This window comes from Pyrus communis, chromosome 7 (genome assembly GCF_041283825.1).
Source record: "Pyrus communis isolate YQ-2024b chromosome 7, ASM4128382v1, whole genome shotgun sequence".
NCBI classification, from domain to species: Eukaryota; Viridiplantae; Streptophyta; class Magnoliopsida; order Rosales; family Rosaceae; genus Pyrus; species Pyrus communis.
In genome coordinates, this window is record NC_142571.1 from 272,377 (window position 1) to 291,932 (window position 19,556).

The 19,556-nt window shown below is 37.2% G+C and overlaps 2 protein-coding genes across 5 annotated transcripts; one reads left to right on the forward strand and one right to left on the reverse strand.

The window, feature by feature from the left end:
• Positions 1-1,825: 1,825 nt before the first annotated feature.
• On the reverse strand, positions 1,826-9,097 carry LOC137734098 (protein EMSY-LIKE 3). 4 transcript variants are annotated; one of them, XM_068473377.2, is made up of 10 exons: positions 8,722-9,097; positions 5,604-5,815; positions 5,400-5,512; positions 4,971-5,235; positions 4,660-4,878; positions 4,499-4,567; positions 3,098-3,340; positions 2,942-3,010; positions 2,770-2,833; positions 1,826-2,373 (listed from the first exon to the last, which is right to left on the reverse strand). In XM_068473377.2, the coding sequence occupies exons 1-10, from the start codon at positions 8,747-8,749 to the stop codon at positions 2,351-2,353; spliced, it is 1,305 nt and encodes a 434-aa protein (XP_068329478.1). In that variant the 5' UTR covers positions 8,750-9,097; the 3' UTR covers positions 1,826-2,350. The 4 variants fall into 4 exon arrangements, with proteins under 4 accessions (XP_068329478.1, XP_068329479.1, XP_088553366.1 ...); XM_068473378.2 differs by having other exon boundaries at positions 4,660-4,842; positions 8,722-9,082; XM_088697240.1 differs by having other exon boundaries at positions 8,680-9,025.
• A 5,447-nt stretch (positions 9,098-14,544) lies between these two features.
• On the forward strand, positions 14,545-17,762 carry LOC137734801 (uncharacterized). Its single transcript, XM_068474083.2, has 5 exons — positions 14,545-14,862; positions 15,301-15,502; positions 15,672-15,740; positions 15,842-15,974; positions 16,656-17,762. Exons 1-5 carry the CDS (start codon positions 14,640-14,642, stop codon positions 17,268-17,270), a joined length of 1,242 nt encoding a protein of 413 aa, XP_068330184.2. The 5' UTR covers positions 14,545-14,639; the 3' UTR covers positions 17,271-17,762.
• Positions 17,763-19,556: the final 1,794 nt, after the last annotated feature.

The window sequence follows — 19,556 nt, forward strand, 5'->3', positions numbered from 1 at the left end:
TGCAGTGGTTCAAGGTGGCAACAGTTCGCAACCATGGGATCTCATTTCAAGATACAATAGCAGTGGCAGACTCGCGTACAAGATGATGATGAGAGCAATTATAGAGAAGCAATGGGTCATGGGCAGCGATGATGCGGGTTCTCAGAATGAGTTGATTCAGGTGGCGAAGATGGCTCTGGAGCGGCACAGCTCTCCAGTTCTAGTTCTATCCGCCACCATGTATGTCTAAATAGGGACGGCATGGCCTGGGTTTAATATCCACCTCGGATTTTCTGTTTGTATGATGTTGATCAAAGGTGAGGACGGTGAAAAGAGAAGGAATACTTGGATGAGGTTTCGCGATGCGAGCAGAGAGATTGAATTTGTGACCCAACTAAATTATACGGGGGTTTTGGAGAGTATAACTTAGCAGGTGTGAGGGGTATTAAAATGGTGGGACCTATTTAATTTATCCGTGCTTAATTGGTACCTATGAGCACCAAACGCCTTCTGCCGTATTACTTATACTATCCGATCCTTTATATGGCATGCCAAACGAGGCCTAAGTGTCCTATTTATTTTGCAGTTTGCATTGGCTTGTTTTCCTTTTTGAGACCTGAGATATATAACCTGCAGGAAGAAGAGCAACATGAATGATATGTAAGTTTTGTATCTGTTTCCGGCTCCTCAAGTTTTGCAAAAAATTAGCTATCATTATTAATTTGCACCATTTTCACAATGAGTAAAACTGTCTCAGTGGAAGGTCCTTATTTATATATGTATACCATATATGTTTTGGAATGTTTTAAAAGATGAAGGCGAAGTCAAGGCGTTTCATGGATAGCCTGGCCTAGGCAATAGCCTCGAAGCATAAGGCGATAGCTCACAGTACCTAAAATTATTATAATACTTCACAGTACCTAAAGCTAGGAGTGTGAGAATGCTTTTTAAGAGATAGGGTTTTCCTGCAGCTGCGATTTACCTTCTTAGTGACAAGACAATTTCATCCGATAATTGAACATCTGAGTCAGTTTTGGAAGCTTGATCAAGCTCAAGTATAAGTTGGTTACAGTCCTGCACACACAATCACCCGAGTAATGAGCGCATGAAAATATGGTTGCTCACAACTCACATAGACTTTTAGTTTCTTTGATTCTAGCCATTAAGTCAAGTTCGAGAAATGTAAAAGCCGAAACGCATGAGGGGAGGAGGTGATTGCTCAACAACAAAATAACGAACGAGTGACGAGCAAAGCAACCAAGCTAAAGCACTCTTAGCAGAGAAAATGAAGACAAAATTTTGCTTCCAGAAAACATAGGGTTAAGTTGGATAACCCAGACCCCTTTCACGGTTCCCCTTATCGGTGCAGTGCAGAAGTAAATGTTCTTAACTACTTGAGATACAAACTCCTAACAATTTCCTTTAAAGGTCGGCATATTTTTTATTTTGTATTTGGCAAATTTGGATCGCAACGACCACAATATTCTTGTCTTTAGAACTTCTTTCCCCCATAAGATTTGATTTTGTTGCTCTGTTGGATCGTGACGACCACAGTGACTCTTTTGTTTTTAGAAATTTCCCCCGTAAGATTTGATTTTGTTGCTCTGTTGAATCGCGACAACCACAATAATTCTTCTGTCTTCAGAACAACTTTTTCCGATATTGTAACCAATGAACCTCAGCATGCTCGCACATCCGAAAAATAAAGGTATGAGATAACCAAGGTGAAATTTTTCATCGCGTATCCATCCCTTCTCATTTGTGCCAAGTAAACATGCCCTAACTTTGCATTGATGCACTTCTGACTGGAGTTTAAGACACTTGTATCTCCGAGGACAGCATGAGAGATTTGAACTTTGAAACCTCTTCCAATATCGAAAAGAGAAATGACACTAGGCCAAGAGAAAGAGAGAGTACATGTTCGAGAGTATACGTTCACACATCACATGTATGCAACAGCTGAAGGGCAGTAAAAAATAATTTACACAAGGCAGCACGCTAATCACTATCAAACAATGTTACAAAAGGCATCAGAGCTTTCCTAGGTTGACTTTGCCTGCCCACTCTTTATAACCAAATAATTGCCCGACTGCAGTAGCTCTCATTCTACAGTAAAGCCTATCCTGGAAAGACCCAAGCCCCAGTGTTTTACACATGCTGGGTTGGGGTGTGGAGTTATATCATTGTACAAAAAGGCGGCCGTCACTTACAACCCAGATCTGTTTCACTTCCACAGCCTAGTCTCCTATCTCATCGTTACCCCCCCTGCTTCCAGCCTTTTATGCGCTTTTTGACTGCTGCAGATTTTAAACCAGCCATCTATCATTCTCAATTCCATCGGTTGCCCGTGCAAGAACTGTGTCCGTGACCATCAGCTGTTTAAAGGCAAAGGTCCTACACGAGGCATCAAGAGAGGAAATAAAACTAAAATAATTGAGCACCGAACAGATGATACACACCAAAGTATTTGTTCTCATCCATAGCATTTGAGATATGTATATTCTATTTCCAGAAAATTACATATGAAGTGCCAGATTATTCATAAACATAAATTCTTCAAGAAAAATGAAATGCCAAATTAAGTTCTCACTTCTGTGTTTGATGCAACTTTCTATAAAATGACGAGGAATTTTTTTTGGGGGGGGGGGGGGGGGGGGGGGGGTGGGGTGGTGGGGGCGGGGGGCGCTCATATGAAATTGTGCAAGTAGACTTGGTGGACACTAACCAGTTACAAGCTTACATACAACAAGGTAAGCTTTGAACAACAAAACAAGATAAAGCAATGATTACCGCATTCACCGTCAGAAATGTCAGCAAGCTTTGCAATTGCATCAATAAGTGCTTGTTCATGATCCTGCTCAAAATCAATAGATCAGTTTTGCAAATAAGAACAAAAAACTTGTAATGAAACTTAAAAATGCAACAAAAGGAATAAAAAAAATTCTAAGGTTGCCCTTCTTACTTTCAACAGTTTCTTTGCTTTCTCAATTTCAACAGAGTCTGGATGGTTTTCACCAAAGACCCTTTCTACCTGTTCAAATTTAACAAAGTTTAGTATGCATCAATCGAATAAAAGTAAATTTATTGACTATATATGGATTAACTAGCTTTTACTGACCTCCTTAATTAAAGTATCTGTGTGAAGTAACTGGATATTGTCTGGAGCCTTCTTTCCAATGCCATTTTGTGAAGGCGGAAAATCTTTTCTTGTTTGAGCCTTTGGGATCCCTCTACCTCTTCCAGGAACTGGAACATTGTCACGGCCTACAAATCTATTCATTCCATGACCAGATCCACTATAACCCCCACGATGAGAGATTCCAGGATCTTCACCTACCCACTGAATATCCTCCGGAGATATCTGCACAAGAAGCAATAAGCCAACATAAGAAATTATGTAAAACATCTGAAATTAATATATCATTATTGAGTGAGAAAAATCCACTTGGTCATCATTCATAAACAGGACATGAAAACCAAATGAATTTCCGTTTCCTTCCTGTAATCCTGTTCATTCTCCCCATTAAGTGTGAACCAAACATAGTGTTAGTATTCAGTTGATTAAGTTGTCAGGCTTTTTCTTTTTTTCTTTTCTTTTTTCATAGTCATTATGAGCGTTAAAATATTCAAAACATACCTGATAAGGATTCCAATATGTGTGTGATGGATAAGGTGCTTAGTTATGCCCGTTTCTAATTTCATAATCTCTTTTAATGCTGGGATGTTAATACTATCACTATGTGGAGCTTGTTTGGTTAAGTGATCATTCAGGGACTAAGGGCCAGAATCACTTCCGGGGAGAAGCACCTCCTCCCCAGAATCACTCCCAACCTAATTGTGATTTCTTAACTATTAAGCTGTTTCTATAATATTGCAAGGGTTTACTTATTGAGTTTGGACCACCTAATTATATAAAGGCCCTTGAAACCCTAACCTCCTAATTGTTTGTCCTCTCTGTTTGTCCTATATGTTCACATCACTGTCCCTTGTCAGATACCTTTTATACTTCACATTTTGTACGCCAAAAAGATAACAAACTTTTTGAATCAAGTAATGGTGGCAACGGAATGAACAGAAGCTACTTAGTAGGTGCAAAAGGCAAATATTACTGGGAGGATGTTATGATTAATCAGCTAACAGCACCCTATTGGACAAATTGGACAATTCAGAAAACATTGGTTAACAAAGAGTAGAAAGCAAGAAGCAACAAATATTCATTAAAGAAAATTTGTAGGAAGTCTTGTCAGAATGTTTGAAGTACATACTACATACACAGAGAACATTAAGCACTAAGTACAGTATTATAACATTATTACATTTTTAAAATTTTTCAGGAAGAAACAAACTTCAAGTGGTCACTTATATTCAACAGTTGACAATTCAGCGTCTACCATAGCATCTTACTTCTTACCACTCAAATAAGCTTCTGGTATTTATAGCTTTACAATGCATAATTTTCAGAACACAATGTAAATGAAAACGACATGCTGCCAATATAACTTCAATGCATCAAGCATACCTCTGATAGATTAACCCATTCCCATGTTTCATTTGCCGAATTCATATCATAGACTAGATGGTGCCGTCCCTAAAATTCAGAAATGAAAAAAAGAACAAATGTCAGGTACATGACTTTACATTACTACAAACTCCTGTAACACATCTACAGGTAAAAGATACCTCTGCTTGATTGTAGTCTTTTATAACAGCTTCATAAAAAGTGTTGTCATCGGGCCACCTAGTCCTTACTTTCCTCCCAATCAAGGTATCATTTGTCTTTCCTTCAGCAGGTTCACTTACAACGGCACCAGTCGAAACTCTATTCGAAATTTGACCCCTTCCTGTTGGACCTGAGGAAGGGAACTGCTTCATTGAAGAAGCACCAGGCAAAATTTGACCCTGTTAACAGAATGTGACCGAAGGAAAACTAATAAATAAGTGAACAAATAACCTGCAGACTTGTTTTTTGTTTTACTCAATATTCAACTCACAGGTTTATGCTTCTTGCCCTTAGCTCCTGAGGCTGGGGCTGGGACAGATCCTCGTTTTACAGTGGACGAAGATGGCTGGTGGGATGTGGTAACTGCTGGTGGATGAAATGATGGTGTTGGCCCAGTAAAGGACTGTGTATGTACTGACTGCGCCATCTTCTGTTTCTTGCGTGATACAGAGACAGTAGGACTAGGTATTGGATCATGCACTGCTTGAACAGTACTCAGCATGCCTGGTTGAACCCCGCCAGCCTGTCTCCAGTCCCTGTTGGCATCGCCCAACACAGTACCCATTAAAAGACACAAAAAAAATTAAAAAAGTAAAATTTTAAAAAATTAAAAAAAAAAAATTTTTAAAAATTCTAATGAATAGGTCTCATTTCTCAACTAAACGAAAAGCCTGTATCTTGATTCTTCAATCTATCAGACCTTATCCTCTCTATGATATCATCTGCTGCATTAACCCGTCCTACAAGTTCTTTGTGCTCCTCATTCGATAACCTCAACTCCTTTCTAAGGTTTGTCAACAGAGCTTCCTTTTCCTGAAGAAAATACATTTCATGTAGCAGTCACTAAACCTGATCAAACAAATTAAAGATATTAGATCCATGAAAAAATAGATCACAAAAGTACCCAAGTAATGGCATCAGCTTGAGCTTTAAAGGCTCTCAGAACTGAACTGTATGCTTCTCGTTCAAGCTGGTGAATTTGTGCTTCCATGTCAGTTTCACCATACATCCTAGGATATGGGACAGAACCCCCACCAGATCTTCCATTCCCTGTAACGCGGCCCCCTCTGGGAACTCTATGCTGCTGGTGTGATGGAGGAAGATCGTCATCAGTTCCTGCAATTGTTTTTTGAGGTTCAGAATGGATGCAACAATAATCAATAATGAAAATGAAATGACACACGCTGTATGGCCAGAATTCACAGAAATATGGAACACTAGATTAGAAAGAGAATATCTTGCGGGTTGTCTATGCATGACAAGCAAAGAGGGATGCAATCATCTGATTTTAGATTCAGTGCATGGACACAGTTGTATAAGCTTCTAATTGATAGGTCCTTGAGTGAAAATGTATAGGAAAAAGTGAAATTGCAATAAAAATTCTCAAATCTCTAACTTCTAGTATAGGTGCAAACCCAAGAACTAAATAAGACGGCAATTTCAACTGGAAAAAGCTGAAGTTGCCAATTTCATAAAAAAAATAAAAAAAAAAAAGTGTCTGCAACTAAACCGGAGGTTCCCTTCTACACTTCAAGTTCAAACGGCTGATTAGCTGCACCAAGAGTTTTATTTGTAAAATGAACAACACATTCAATAAACTCATCTTTAGAGTACAACTTCCAGACTAATTAGATCCTTGAGATACATTAAACTACATTTCTCCTATCAAGTAGAACTTAAAATAAACAAACATCCGGTCCCCAAGAAGGTCATCTCCCCTGCTGTTCCTGAATGGCCTATGGCTTCTAATTTTAATTCTGAGAAAGCTTGAAAGTTTCAGGTTTAACTTGCTTGGGAGCCTCCTGTGACTGGTAAGTTTAAACTTAATGTTGATGGTTCTCAGAGGACCATGTCTAGTCAGATTGGGGCGGGAGTTGTTATAAGAGACTCTCATGGTGACTTGATGGGTGGGTTTGCTGTTAATTTGGGCAGGCGGAAAATTTTAGAAGTAGAGATATGGGGTTTATTTTTTGGCCTCAAACTTCTTGCTGATAGAGGTATATGCGATCTTATAATTGAGATGGACTCCGCCATTGCTGTTCAGCTTATCCAGATGTATGAGCTTGCAAGTTTTCACCCTCTTTCTGCATTGGTTACTAGCCGCTGTTTTTACTGAGATGGATCAATAATTGTGAAGTCGCCACGTCTACCAGGAGAAGGACTGTGGCAGACCATCTAGCTAATGGAGTTCTAATTTGGGTTTAGGCGTTTATTATTTTGCCTTGCTGGATTGGATCTAGTTTATTTGATGATGGTTTAGGGGCTTGCAGTACCCATTGATTTGTATGGATAACTTATTGTAGTTGGTTTTGGGGTTCATTCCCCCACCCCCCCCCCCCCCCCCCCAAAAAAAAAAGTTTACCAAGACAAATAAAGAAACACCAGAACCTCTCAAGTCATATTTATATTGAACCAGTTAAACTGCTAGTATATGCGAATACATAATGTACTGTATGATACAGGAAGCATGTTGTTAATAAATGGGAAAAGAAATGTGAGTAAATTGTAAACAGATACCGATGAAAGAGAAAAGAAAGTGTAATACATCACAAAGAAGGTTTTTTCACAAGTTATTGTAACTTAGGTATGGCATGGAATATGCTTACCATGACAGACTTTGTTTAATAACTGAAACTAAATATGTATCGGACTTCAAGCATATACACTAGTGCCTAACGACACTTGAAAGAAGTTCAAAAGGTGCACAGAATAATAACCCCGATACACAGTATAGGTGCTCTCCTTGAGGAATCAACGGCTCTTTTCTGCCAGCATGTACATGCTTAAAAGGATGATTTGTCTTTCTTATTAAAAAATTTCTTATGCATTCAAAAGAACTTGGAAAAACCAATGTCTCAAAATCCAAAAAGATTCCTTTTTTTCCCTCAAACTCTGGAATATGGTCAGCAGCGGTATTTGCAAAGAAACAACAGACAGTCTAGAGCTTTATTGATGTTAACTCTCAAGTGATCAATCATTTGTATTTAATTACTACTTCTTGTTGAATAAACCCGCACACTAGACCTTGTTCTTTGATGTAACCAATGGCAATAGACTAAACTAGCAAATATTAGAAAACTTAGAGACACACAAGAAGACTAAACTAGCAAATATTAGAAAACTTAGAGACACACAAGAATTATACTGGTTCAGCAGAACTTTTGCCTACGTCCAGTTGTGATTTCTCTACCGCTCCTTTGATTAATAATAGAGATTATAGAACTTTTGCAAACCCTAGAACTAATCTCTCTCTTGTCTTGGCTGTCACAGTTTTTCTCCTTAGAAGAATAAGCCTTGCCGCACCCTATTTATAGGCAGAGGGTAGGCTACATGTCCCAAGGCTGATTGAATTCCTATTTCTAAGTGGACTAGGAAATTACACTTATCCAAATCCAAACCTAAATTGAATAAGGAAAACTGAATTCTTTCCTAATCCCTCCGGGACAAGAATCGGTATACCTCTAATTTTCCTAAAACAATCCTACACCAATTAGGACATATTTGACGAACCAAAATCCTAACACTTCTTCGTTCTTTCACATTCTAGTATGAACTTCTCTGAAAAAATCAAAACCTCGCTGTGTGTCAACTAATGAATGGTCTGAATCATAAAAAAAATCAATTTCAAATCCTCCTTCAGTAACCTAATGACATATAAATCATCAATCCCAAAAGAACCCACGTTTTAAAAACCAAGAAGGGCTCATTAATGTATATGAATGTATATAGTAACGAAGTAAATTACACCAAAGAAACTTCATGCTCTTCAGGCAAAAAAAATCTAAAGTGGCCAAGAAAGTAAATTTAGGTTGCTAAACACCATAATTACGTCGGGGAAACCCTAATTCCTTCACTGCAACAATCCCCAAAACCCCCAATTACAGTTCCGAGTGCCATACACAGATTTTTTTTTTTTTATGAGAATTAAGAGAAGAACGTAACCTAAAACCCAAATTAAGCAGAGAAGTCACTTCATATACCCTAGTTACTGGGAAGAATCAATCTTTGAAAGGTAAGCTCACCGCTGCTATCGTAGGGCTCGTAGTCCATGGGCAGTTGATAAATCCTCAATCAAAACCAGAACCCAACAATCTCAAGCGCTGAACCTGGCAGCGATTCCAAATACGCTCCCAGAGACCTTGAGGTCCGAACAGCACCAAACGACACCGCAAGATGCCGCAGCAAAAGGTCGTCGTCGTGGAAGATTCAAGAGTGTTCCTCGTATGTTCTGCAGGAAACAGAATTGGGGGAGGAGAAGTGGGGTTTCGGAGAGTAGCGAGAGTGAAATTAGCGGCGGTCGGTTTCGGAGGAGGAATCACTGCCACTGCGAGTTTCTTCTCTTTTTTTCTTTTTAGCATTTTTTTTATTTTTTATTTCCGTAACATTTTTGGTCAACATGATTCTTTCTCCAGTTGTACTTTTTGTTAATTTAGCTAATTATTCGCTCAATTTTTTTTAAAAATTTTTATACAATACATTTACGCTAAATATGTGGAGAATAAATTAATTTCGATTTTTTTTTATTTTTAAAAAATATCATTGTGGCAGCTAATTTTCGTAATTTTGGAACTTAACAAAAATGTATTTACAAAACAATTAACATCTTTGATTCATGGTCTAAGCCTCACGAGAAAGAAGGTGAGGCCAATGAATTTTTGATGTCTAAGTTAGTTTATCTAAAAATAGTAAGTGTTATGACTTTTAGGGGTAGCCAAAAGCCCTTGATTGATGTTGCGAGATTTGAAGGGGTTTTTCAATGAATCTAAGAGTATCTCCAAATGATATATCAAATATAGTATATCAAAATTTTATTTGATGCTAATGTGGCAAATTGAATACAAATGTTAAATCTTCTTCTTTTCCAATAAATATGTCAAATATTTATTTTATTATTTTATTGGGCCTAGAGTTACATTAACTATTAAAAATAATTAAAAAAATTAAATTAAATATATTTGACTCCTTTGTTTGCTGTAAAAAAAAATAAATAAAAAAAAAAAAAAACTAAAAAGTAAGGAGTTAAATGACTCACATGCCACATCATATATGGCATGTCCATTGGAAAACACTTGAATGTCTTTTAATCGTATTTGGCATATTTAACATTTTCTTTGGATATGGTCTAAAAGGCTTCTCAATGGAGTGAGATTTGACAATCTTTATTGATGTTGTGAACCATGTTATATCCTTTCTTTGTATCTTCAAAACATAGTGTACAGTATTCAAAAGCTTGTTTGCAGATTCTAGAATCTCTTTCACCACATTTATCAGGAACACAACTTTATAGCACTGTTCTGAAAATTTTCACCTAGCGTTGCCTAAGTCCCGCATAAGCACTAGGTGGTTGGCCACCGTCTTAATTAATTTCTAAGCGTTTGAAGATTAAGAAAGTGTGCTTAGACATGCTTAGGTGCCTATCTAGCCCGCCTAAACCCCCACTTTGAACGCTACTCTCACTTAGATAGAAAATAGATAACTTTCATTTGTGCATTTATTTTTTTAATAAATTGTAAGAGACTTATTTAATACTTTGACGAACACTCATTATATTTTGTTTTCCCATGTTTTCAATATGTTATACCATCTAATCTATATGTCACTTTATTTTTTAATTTATGTATTTCAATACAATTATGTATTTTTTAAGTATGAATAGACACTTATTTATACGATATATAATAAGTTTATTTAAATCCTCTCAGTTCACCTAGGTCCTCGCTTAGCCACTTAGGTGCTAGGCCCTAATTCACTGCCCAACTAGTGCCTAGTGACACACCCCGATCGGAATCAAGGTGTGCTGGCCGTCACGTGAGAGTGACGTAACCATGTGCACAGTGTGGAAGCAAAATTAATAATAAAAGTACAAATAAATAAAACCAAACTACAAAACAATGTAGTTAACATACAAGTGCAAGTGTAAGTGTGATAAGCAATATTCAGAGCACAGAAAGCCTAAGTGCAGTCCAGAAGAACGAATACTAAATACACAACACCCAAAGATGATCCTACATTTGCGATGTTCTGTCAGAACCACCGTCAAGACCTCGTAAACCATCAAAGCTGCTTCTAACTAGAACCTGGAGGGACGTAAAATAGAAAGTGTGAGTGGGCAAAAACAAAGCTTTTCAAAATCATTTCATTAACAAAAGTTCTAACCTCTCGCCGTAAAACCTGTATAGTTTTCCAGAAAATAGAATATACACATATATCGAAAACATGTTCAGAAATATGTCATGTCGAATGCCTCCACATAAACTGTAAGTAACCCAGGTAATGTCAATCAATGCAAGTAACATGTCAGCCGGAGTCACCTAACGTGACCTGTATGGCTGAATCTAGAGCTCAAATCCCCAACTCACTAACTATACCTGCACACGAGTCGGAACCACCTAAAGTGGTATGTACGACAGGACTGGGTGTAAATAAATACGCTCAAGTGCTACAATCACGTTAAGACTGGGCGAATAATTGCAGGTCACCTACGAGTCGGAACCACCTATAGTGGTCTGTACGACAGGACTGTGCACCTAACTTGGATCCAAGATGAGCGTGTGGTGCAGAAGGTGAACATCACGTGAAGGATTGTGCCCTACTCTGGGTGGGAGCACTAACACCGGGGGTGCAGGTTATGAACTCTTTATGCATCTCACATAACCACTAATTCACAATCATAAACCATAAACTTACTTGGCACTTACCTGTGCGTCCGCAGCACTAAACATACATATATGCAACTACTAATGCATAAATAAATAGGCAAACGCTATGCATGGCATTTAAAACATATAAACATTTATTTTCATTTTCTGGGAAAAACCACAAGTATATAGGTATATACGGAAAACCAAAAGCCCACTCACTGATATGTGGAAGGGTCGTAACCCCCTTGCCTTGATTCCGCTCGTCCTCAGGATGGGTCTCACCTATATGCGAAACAACTATAAAAACGTCAATTTAAGCACATAACCAAAATTAGGTAATAACTTCTCATACAATGCTCAAATGGGGTGTGTGAATACACTAACGTGATCTACTCAACCTCACGAACATCCCCATATTTTAAAATGATTTTTCGAGGCTCCACGTGCCGTTGAGGGCACGACCCTACACGCCCCCACGCATGGCCATGTGCCAAGCACACTGACGGCGTTAGTTAACGCCGTCAAGAATATTCCGTTAAACCCTAACGGATTTCGTTAAATTTGACTGACTGTGTCAAAATATTCCATCCAAACTGACGGAATATTCCGTCATCTTCTCCGCGCAAGTCGTCGGTCACTGGAAACCTGGAAAAACTTCAAACCCTTCGTTCTCACTCGTTTCTTCACCAATTTCTATGAAATTTGCACCAATGGAAAGTTGGAGATGAGTAGAACAACGTTATACCTGTTTGAAACCTCAAAGATCACAGGATCTTGCCGGAAAAATTCAAGAAAAACCGGCCAACTTTAGAACTAGCTTTCCCAACGTCCAATTCCACTCAACGAACCACCCCGAGCTTCCTAAGGACCTTACTAAGCTTCCTATAAGCTTCAAATTCCTTAAAAGTAAAAAATTCATGTGTGCATGAACAGTGACCTAAATCGGAGATTCCTGGTTCGACGTGAAATCGAAGGATTTCTTACCTGAAATTGGTATGGTTGAACTCGTATGGTCCTCACGAACATAAAGGTATTAATTTCCACTTCGATCCGTGACGTTTGCAAGGGATTTAGGTCTCGTCCGTACAAGTGAGAAGGAGAGAGAAAGAGAGAGAGAGAGAGAGAGTGTGTGTTCGAGACAAAGAGGGATACGGGGAAAGATGATGAGGATCAGAGTGTGTGGTCCAGATGCAACCAACAAAATCACAAAACAATCACCCAAAATGACAAATAACCACCAGGGGCAAAATCGTCATTTCACACATACGGTACAATTAATTCGGGACGGGCTGTCACACCTAGTGTCTTTTAAAACCTTGCTTTATAGTGAATGTATTGACAAATGTGGGGTACTTATCTTCTAGTTTGCTTATTGGGATTGTTTTAGTAGGTAAGTTGGAGATACAAAGTTCTATCAAAAATAAAATGTTTATACTACTTTTTAATTTAACATTTATTTAATAGAATGATGAAAATGAGGATGAATTGAGACTAAAAGAGACGAAAATAGCAGAATTATAAACTAAAGTGAGACAAAAGTAATTTCAAAGGTGAAGTGAAACTAAATAACAATTTTATGGTGCAAATCAATTAATAAACCTTTTAACTAATTTTGAATATATATTTTTTTCTATTTCAACATATCTAGTTTTAATATTATATGATAATTTTCTTTATCAATAATATTGTATAATGCTTAAACTTTGGGATAAATTCTCTCATCCTTCACTAAAATTAGCTAGCCACATTATCCACAGTTTTAGTGTAACTGTAAACTTTTGGCTGTGCATCCTTCACCTAAAGTTATACTAAAACTGTGGCTTTTAGTATAACTATTACTTAAGGGTTATTTTTTTATGGTTGTGTTTAAAAAGGAAAAATACTCATGTTGTGTTACGAGAAAAATTAATTGTACTAAACAAGTATGACCATAAAAACGTCACAAATTAAATACTCATGTTTAAAAAAGAAAAATACTCTTGTTGTGTTTAAGGATGAGTAGATTCAATAAGTAAAACGTCACAAATTAAATCCGGTTGTTCATCAAACCAACAAGAATTCAAATTGAAAAACAAAGTCATACGAGCTAATCTATGTGTTACTAAATTGGAAGACTGTCAGACATGTGATCAGCCTGGATTAGTAAGTCGAAGACCTCCCTAAATGCCAAAAACTCCACATGATACGAACTGGAGATGTAAGAAAATCACTGGACAAAACCTCCCATAAATTCACCATTGTTATCACGAAAAACCACCCTTGTGTCCCCTATTTTGTTTGAGCCATGGAGAGCCCCATCAACATTAACTTTCAGCCATGACGAAGGGGGAGGAGACAAGGAAGACGGGAACGACAGCGATATAGATGTAGGGACTCGTTGAACCGCACAAAAGAAAAAAAAGAAAAAAAAAAACCTTCAACCATAAAGAACAATGTTACGTAAAACTTTTGTGAGTTGTGTATGATGTCCAAAATTGACGTAATAATGAAAGTTTATTTATTTAGGGTTGTTTCATTGGTAGTCTACATATTGTCCTACCAGAAGGAAATGTTTAAGTACGTAGGAAGAAAAATAAAAAATCTGGAAGGAAATGTTCATGTCGTCTTCAATCTTTGTGTGTTGATTTATCAGTACGCTGGTATGGCACAATATTGAATAGAAAATGACACAGAGGCATATTAGGAGATGGAATTTTGAAGAAATTTTTCATTGTGTCCGGAATATAAGATGGTACATCATGTGTTACTTTACAAGTTGTGACATATTTGTGTTAAAAAATTAACTTTAAAAAGTAAAAATTTCCTTCACTTATATAATAACATGAGGTGCAGCACATATATTCGGAAGGAAATAAAAACTTCTTTGGTTAAATTGTGCCAAAAAATCCAGCAACCATATATACCCAATATGATCCTTTCCCCGGATCTTTTTGGTAAAGATCTTGAAGATTCATAAATTGTGTTCGTTCATTGTACATTATGCGGTTAGTTTTGATCAAATACTTTTTATGTTTAATTTTAAATAAAAATATTTAAAATGATTTATAACCGTATAATTTACGATAAATGGACACAATTCACGAATATTCGAATCTTTACGAAGAAGATCCGGCGAAAATCCAGATTCTATATATCTCTACTTGCCGACTCCCTCTCCATGCGGGTGGGGTATATTAAGTCAGTCAATATCAAACGAAACGACGTCGTTGCGACGTTGTGAGGATCTACTTCATAAACCCTACTTTGCCGGTCCTTCCCCAAACCCCTTTGCGTCTGTCAGTGCGTGTGAAAGAAGACCCATGGAGGAAGGCGGAGGACAAGCAGGTACAGCAAAACCAAACCCCAAAGTATGCGAAGAGTGCAGAGAGAAAGCATCCAAGTACAAATGTCCAGGCTGCTCCGTACGCTCCTGCAGCCTTCCGTGCGTCAAAGTTCACAAGCTTCGCACTGGCTGTACGGGCAAGAGGCCCCAAACCAGCTTCGTCCCCCTCTCTCAGATCGACGACAATCAGCTCCTTTCAGGTACCTACTTTTTCTAATTTGTTCCCATCTTTGATATTTTTGGAATTTAAGTTCGACCCCCTTTTAAGTTTTTTTTTTATTAGATTTTCCAATTGTTTCTATCTGTGGGGAATGCATTTGGTTAAGCAAATTTGACTTCTTTTTGGTAAATTTCAGTGCTTTTTCTTTCACTGTGAATGTTTTCATGGGCATAGTGCAGTTTTTTCATGGTAGTTTTGCCAATTTTTTTGCATAATCTTTTGACTTTTGAGTACCTCGTTTGGGGGTTTTGAAGAAGATAAATAACTTATAGGATATAAATTCATATTTTTTTCTTTTCTGGATCGGGTTTGATGTCCGTTTGCGTATTTAACATGGGTTTTAGATTGCATTGTGAAAGTTGCTGATTGTACTCGCGTATTTTAACCATTGTATTTGTATTGACAATTCTGTTTTTAGATTACAATTTGCTTGAGGAAGTGAAGAGGGTTGCTGAGTCTGCTCAGAGATTGAGAAATAAGTTGTGCAGATATAATAATTTTAGGCTACCCTTTTACCTTAAAAGCCTTCGGAGTGCTGCTGCCAGTCGCAGGACAAAACTCTTATTTCTACCAAGTGGAATGTCAAAAAGGGAGAAAAATCAAACTCGATATGATCAAAGGTAAAATTTATCAAAGCTTTGGGGGACGGTTATTGCTTGGTCCTGTATATAATTTGAGATACGCTCTTCTAATGAAGATGATAGTGAGTGGTCCAACATGTTTGTGGAGGATTTGAATCAGTCATTAAGTTTCTTATATATTTGTTTCTGTTGGGTTGATCTCCTTCAGGAAGAAATGCATCTCCTGGACAATTGAATGGCGATTTCATTCAACGGATGTTGTTTTAATTGACCATGAGTAAGCTGCTACGCTTTTTGAGAAGTCTAGTAATGTTTAATTTCTTAGTCTAGGCTTGGGTCATGTGTTTTGATAACTGATGCATATTGATGCTCGTGCAGAGTTAATGAAAACATGAACCTCTGCTCTGTTATGGAGAACCATCTAAAACCTGGGCCATGGAATCATCACCTAAAGCTATTCTGTGAGGAACAGCTTGACTCTCTCAAGCTTTTTGTTCGTAAATATCCGAAGGTTTGTAATTTTGTTTCTTAGTCTAGGCCTTAATATATATTTTTTTCCTTTTAAATTAAAAAAAAAAAGGAAAATATTCTTAAGGTGCTCGAATCTTTGAAAAATCATGAAAATGAAAAGAATAATTGGAATTTTTATGGTAAACCAGATGTGGAAGCAGCTTTTGTGAAATCAAGAAGATAGTGAGAGTAGAAAATATGGAAATGGTGACAAGGAAAGTGAAAGAAAAAGTTATCGATAGAAAAGAAAAGCCCTAAAGAAGATAAAAGATAGTTTGAACTTTGAAGAAAAAGCTATCGATTATGTTCTTTGTACCTTTCATTGTGTTAGATGGATTGAGCATCACTTTTGCTGATGTTACTTCATTTTCTTACCACCTCTTAGTCTTCTGGGCTTACCTATGCTTTTTCCACCTGCTATGGGTGCTGAAGTTGCAACCTACAACTAGCTTGGTTTTTCTGGGCACACTTTTCTTGCAGTAAATGTAAATATCACAGAAGCGTGTACACACACACAGAATTTGTACATGGTATGGCGAAAAGTTTTGTTCATTGGGTCAAATTAGAATTCACTTTTAATCCTATTGTACCTGCTTTGGTGGTATTTTGATTATTTCTCTCAGAAATATAAAACTACTGCCTCATAATTGTTTCTGATTTTATCTTTTGGATGTTATTACAGGGGGCTAGGTCACCTTTCTGTGAGTTGGATATAAGAGTTCCGATAAGGCAGCAGTTAGCAAACTTAGTTATTTTGGAATACCCTGTCATTTATGTTTTTCTCCCTTCGCACAGTCTTGATTTTGAAGTAGTTAAAAATTCCCATCCTACTTTCGGCAAACCAGAGCTTAAGATTTATGGAAGAAATGATTTGAGCGCAGGAGGTGTTCCCTTTAAGGAGGAGGAAATAGAAGAAGACAATAGCTATCCTAAGGTCTTTGATCTCATGAAACATGTGACTTCAAGTTCCCCACCTATTATCTCTAATAAAAGGAGGTGCGAGAAACCACTCGATGATTCATTTGCTAGGCCCTTGTCTGTAACTGTGGAAACTGGCAACGATTCACATTCCAGCTCCGATGCTAAGAAGCAAGTGTTTCTTGAAGACATGGACTTTGATTTTGATCAAGGCTTAATAGATGAGTACTCAGATCTTATGGCAGAAATTAATCCTGATGATTTTCTTGATTTGGAAGGCGAATTTACCAAGGAAGGAGTAGCAGAAAGAAATCTTTCGAGTGTCAGGAAGTTCCTATTAGCAGATGACGACATAGAGGAGGGAGAAATTTTAGAATAATTGGACTTCATAGGATTCCCCAAAAAAGGAATTAGAAGAGGGAACTTTCGGGGGAGCATCACTAAGAGTTCTGCCGACTGCATTTTAGTTTCTCGGTGATATCCAACTCTGCGGTTCTAGTTATTCTTTTTCTTAAGTAGCTGGTCACAACTGGCTAGAGCCGTTTGATTGCTTGATTTGAGATCTTAAGAGGTTTTCGTGTGTACCTAGTTTTTTTCCATCTCCTACCGCATGCCAAGTCGATACTCTGGGGATGCTTCACTGGCAATACAATTACAATCACGGTCCAAATAGGACTGGAGTCCAGTTTCTTCAGCTTGGCGCAATTAAGAAGTTGGATATCCTTGCACCGGTTTATTCAGACAAATCCAATGATCCTGGCAATTTGTCAGTATGGCTCCGATATACACTGATTTGAGGACATTTGTTGCAATGTCCTTTCTTTCCCCAATTTACTTGAAGCAAAAGCTATTGTAAAATTATATTTTTTTTTGACAAAATATTATTGCCTTGTAGTAGTAGTAGTAGTGCTAGTACTGGATGGACTTCAGTTTGGCGTTGGCCTGTCATATCGTCGCTAATCCTGCCACATACCGAATTTTGTCCCCAACGATTGAATAAGTCTGTGAGGGGAATTATAAATTTATGAGTTTGCACAAGAGAAAATGGTTTCCAATTCTCCTAGAGGGCTTCATCGGGACTCTATCATCTGCTTATCAGGTGGCAATGGCATACCCAATTAATGGTATCGAAAAATAGAATTCTAGCTAGGTAGTAATCCACCAAGTATCCATGTTATGGATACAGGACGACTAACTCTTAACAAATTAATAGAAATATATAATTTGAGTTTTCATGCTTTTGGAGCAACTAAATTATTCTGGTAGCTACCCGTCTGTGATGATTTCCCAAGTTCTAGATCGAATGCCAAAATTTTCTAAAGAGCAATCGGTAATGGTTAAAGGATCTTTCGATTTCATCAACTTACCATCATTAAGCTCGTCCATTCCTGCACGAGGATACAAGGTCTAGTTAATCTATCAAAATGGACACAACAATGTTTGAGAGACCAAATTTCTAAACTAAATGACGTGGATGTTGATGATTGGATTATTACTCAATGATCATAAATGACTTAGTGATTTCTGGTTTTAACTTTGCCAAACAAGATGCTAAGTAAATCAGATGAGTGATTATTTTTTTAATAATTAGTATATACTCTTAAGTTCTTTAATACTGTCAATGGAGTTTAACTGTTGAAGTTATATCGAATTCAACCTATGTTTCGATGAGGGATCTTCGAAGGCACCGAGGAATTTTAGACTCAAAAGTTAGAAATGCACCACAAAGCATTACAAACCTCATGACTTAAATCTTGATTGATTGAAGATTTATTTTATAATTGTACCCTTGTTGGTGTTAAGGGAGGGGGATGTCCTCCGAATCCCTTCTTTCTAATCCACTAAGTCCAAGGATTCAGATTATTGAAATTTAATTCAATGGCTACAAATAGGAGCTCCCTTTAAAAGTTATAATAACTTTACCCGTTTGAACAAATTTCAATTGTCTTGATCCCCGGACTTTGTGGATTAGGTGGAGGACAAGGATTGTCTGCCCTCCACTTCCGGTGCCTTCTATGTGCCCTCCTGTTTTGTGTGGTCGCGGTTAAACTACGTTAACATTTTATATATTTTTTTTATAAAGATAATAAGATAAAAATAAATAATAATATAAAATATTAACGTGATTTAACCGTGATCACATAAACATGAGAGCATACAAGGACATCGAAAGTGAAAGGACAAACAATCCTTGTTTTTAGATGGAAGGGATCCCTTTGGATCCCTTTCCCTTGACAGGTGAAAGCTTTGAAGATAAATAAATAAAAAATTTGGGTTAAATTATGCTGCAATTTTCTTTTGTCTATTTTTGACAAGTAGTTTGTTCTAGAGAGATGGAGATGTGGAATTGGGCGGAGTAAAGGATAATGGCTTTAGAAGGAGGAAGTGGAAGATGATTCTAGAAAACAGAAAATGATAACTAATAATAAATATTAGTAGATTATATTAAATAATAACTAGCATATAAGCGTACACAAAATGCGTGAGAAAATTATTTTTGTTTTTGAAATAAAAGGATAAATGAACTGAGTGATAGAGAATGTGGGAGGGTACAGGTTTTTTTTTTTTTTAATTTTTTTTTAAATATGTTAGGATTATATGTAGATGAGGTTTTGAAAAAAAAAATAACAAAATTTGGTTGTATGAAATTACATTTATGCCCCAT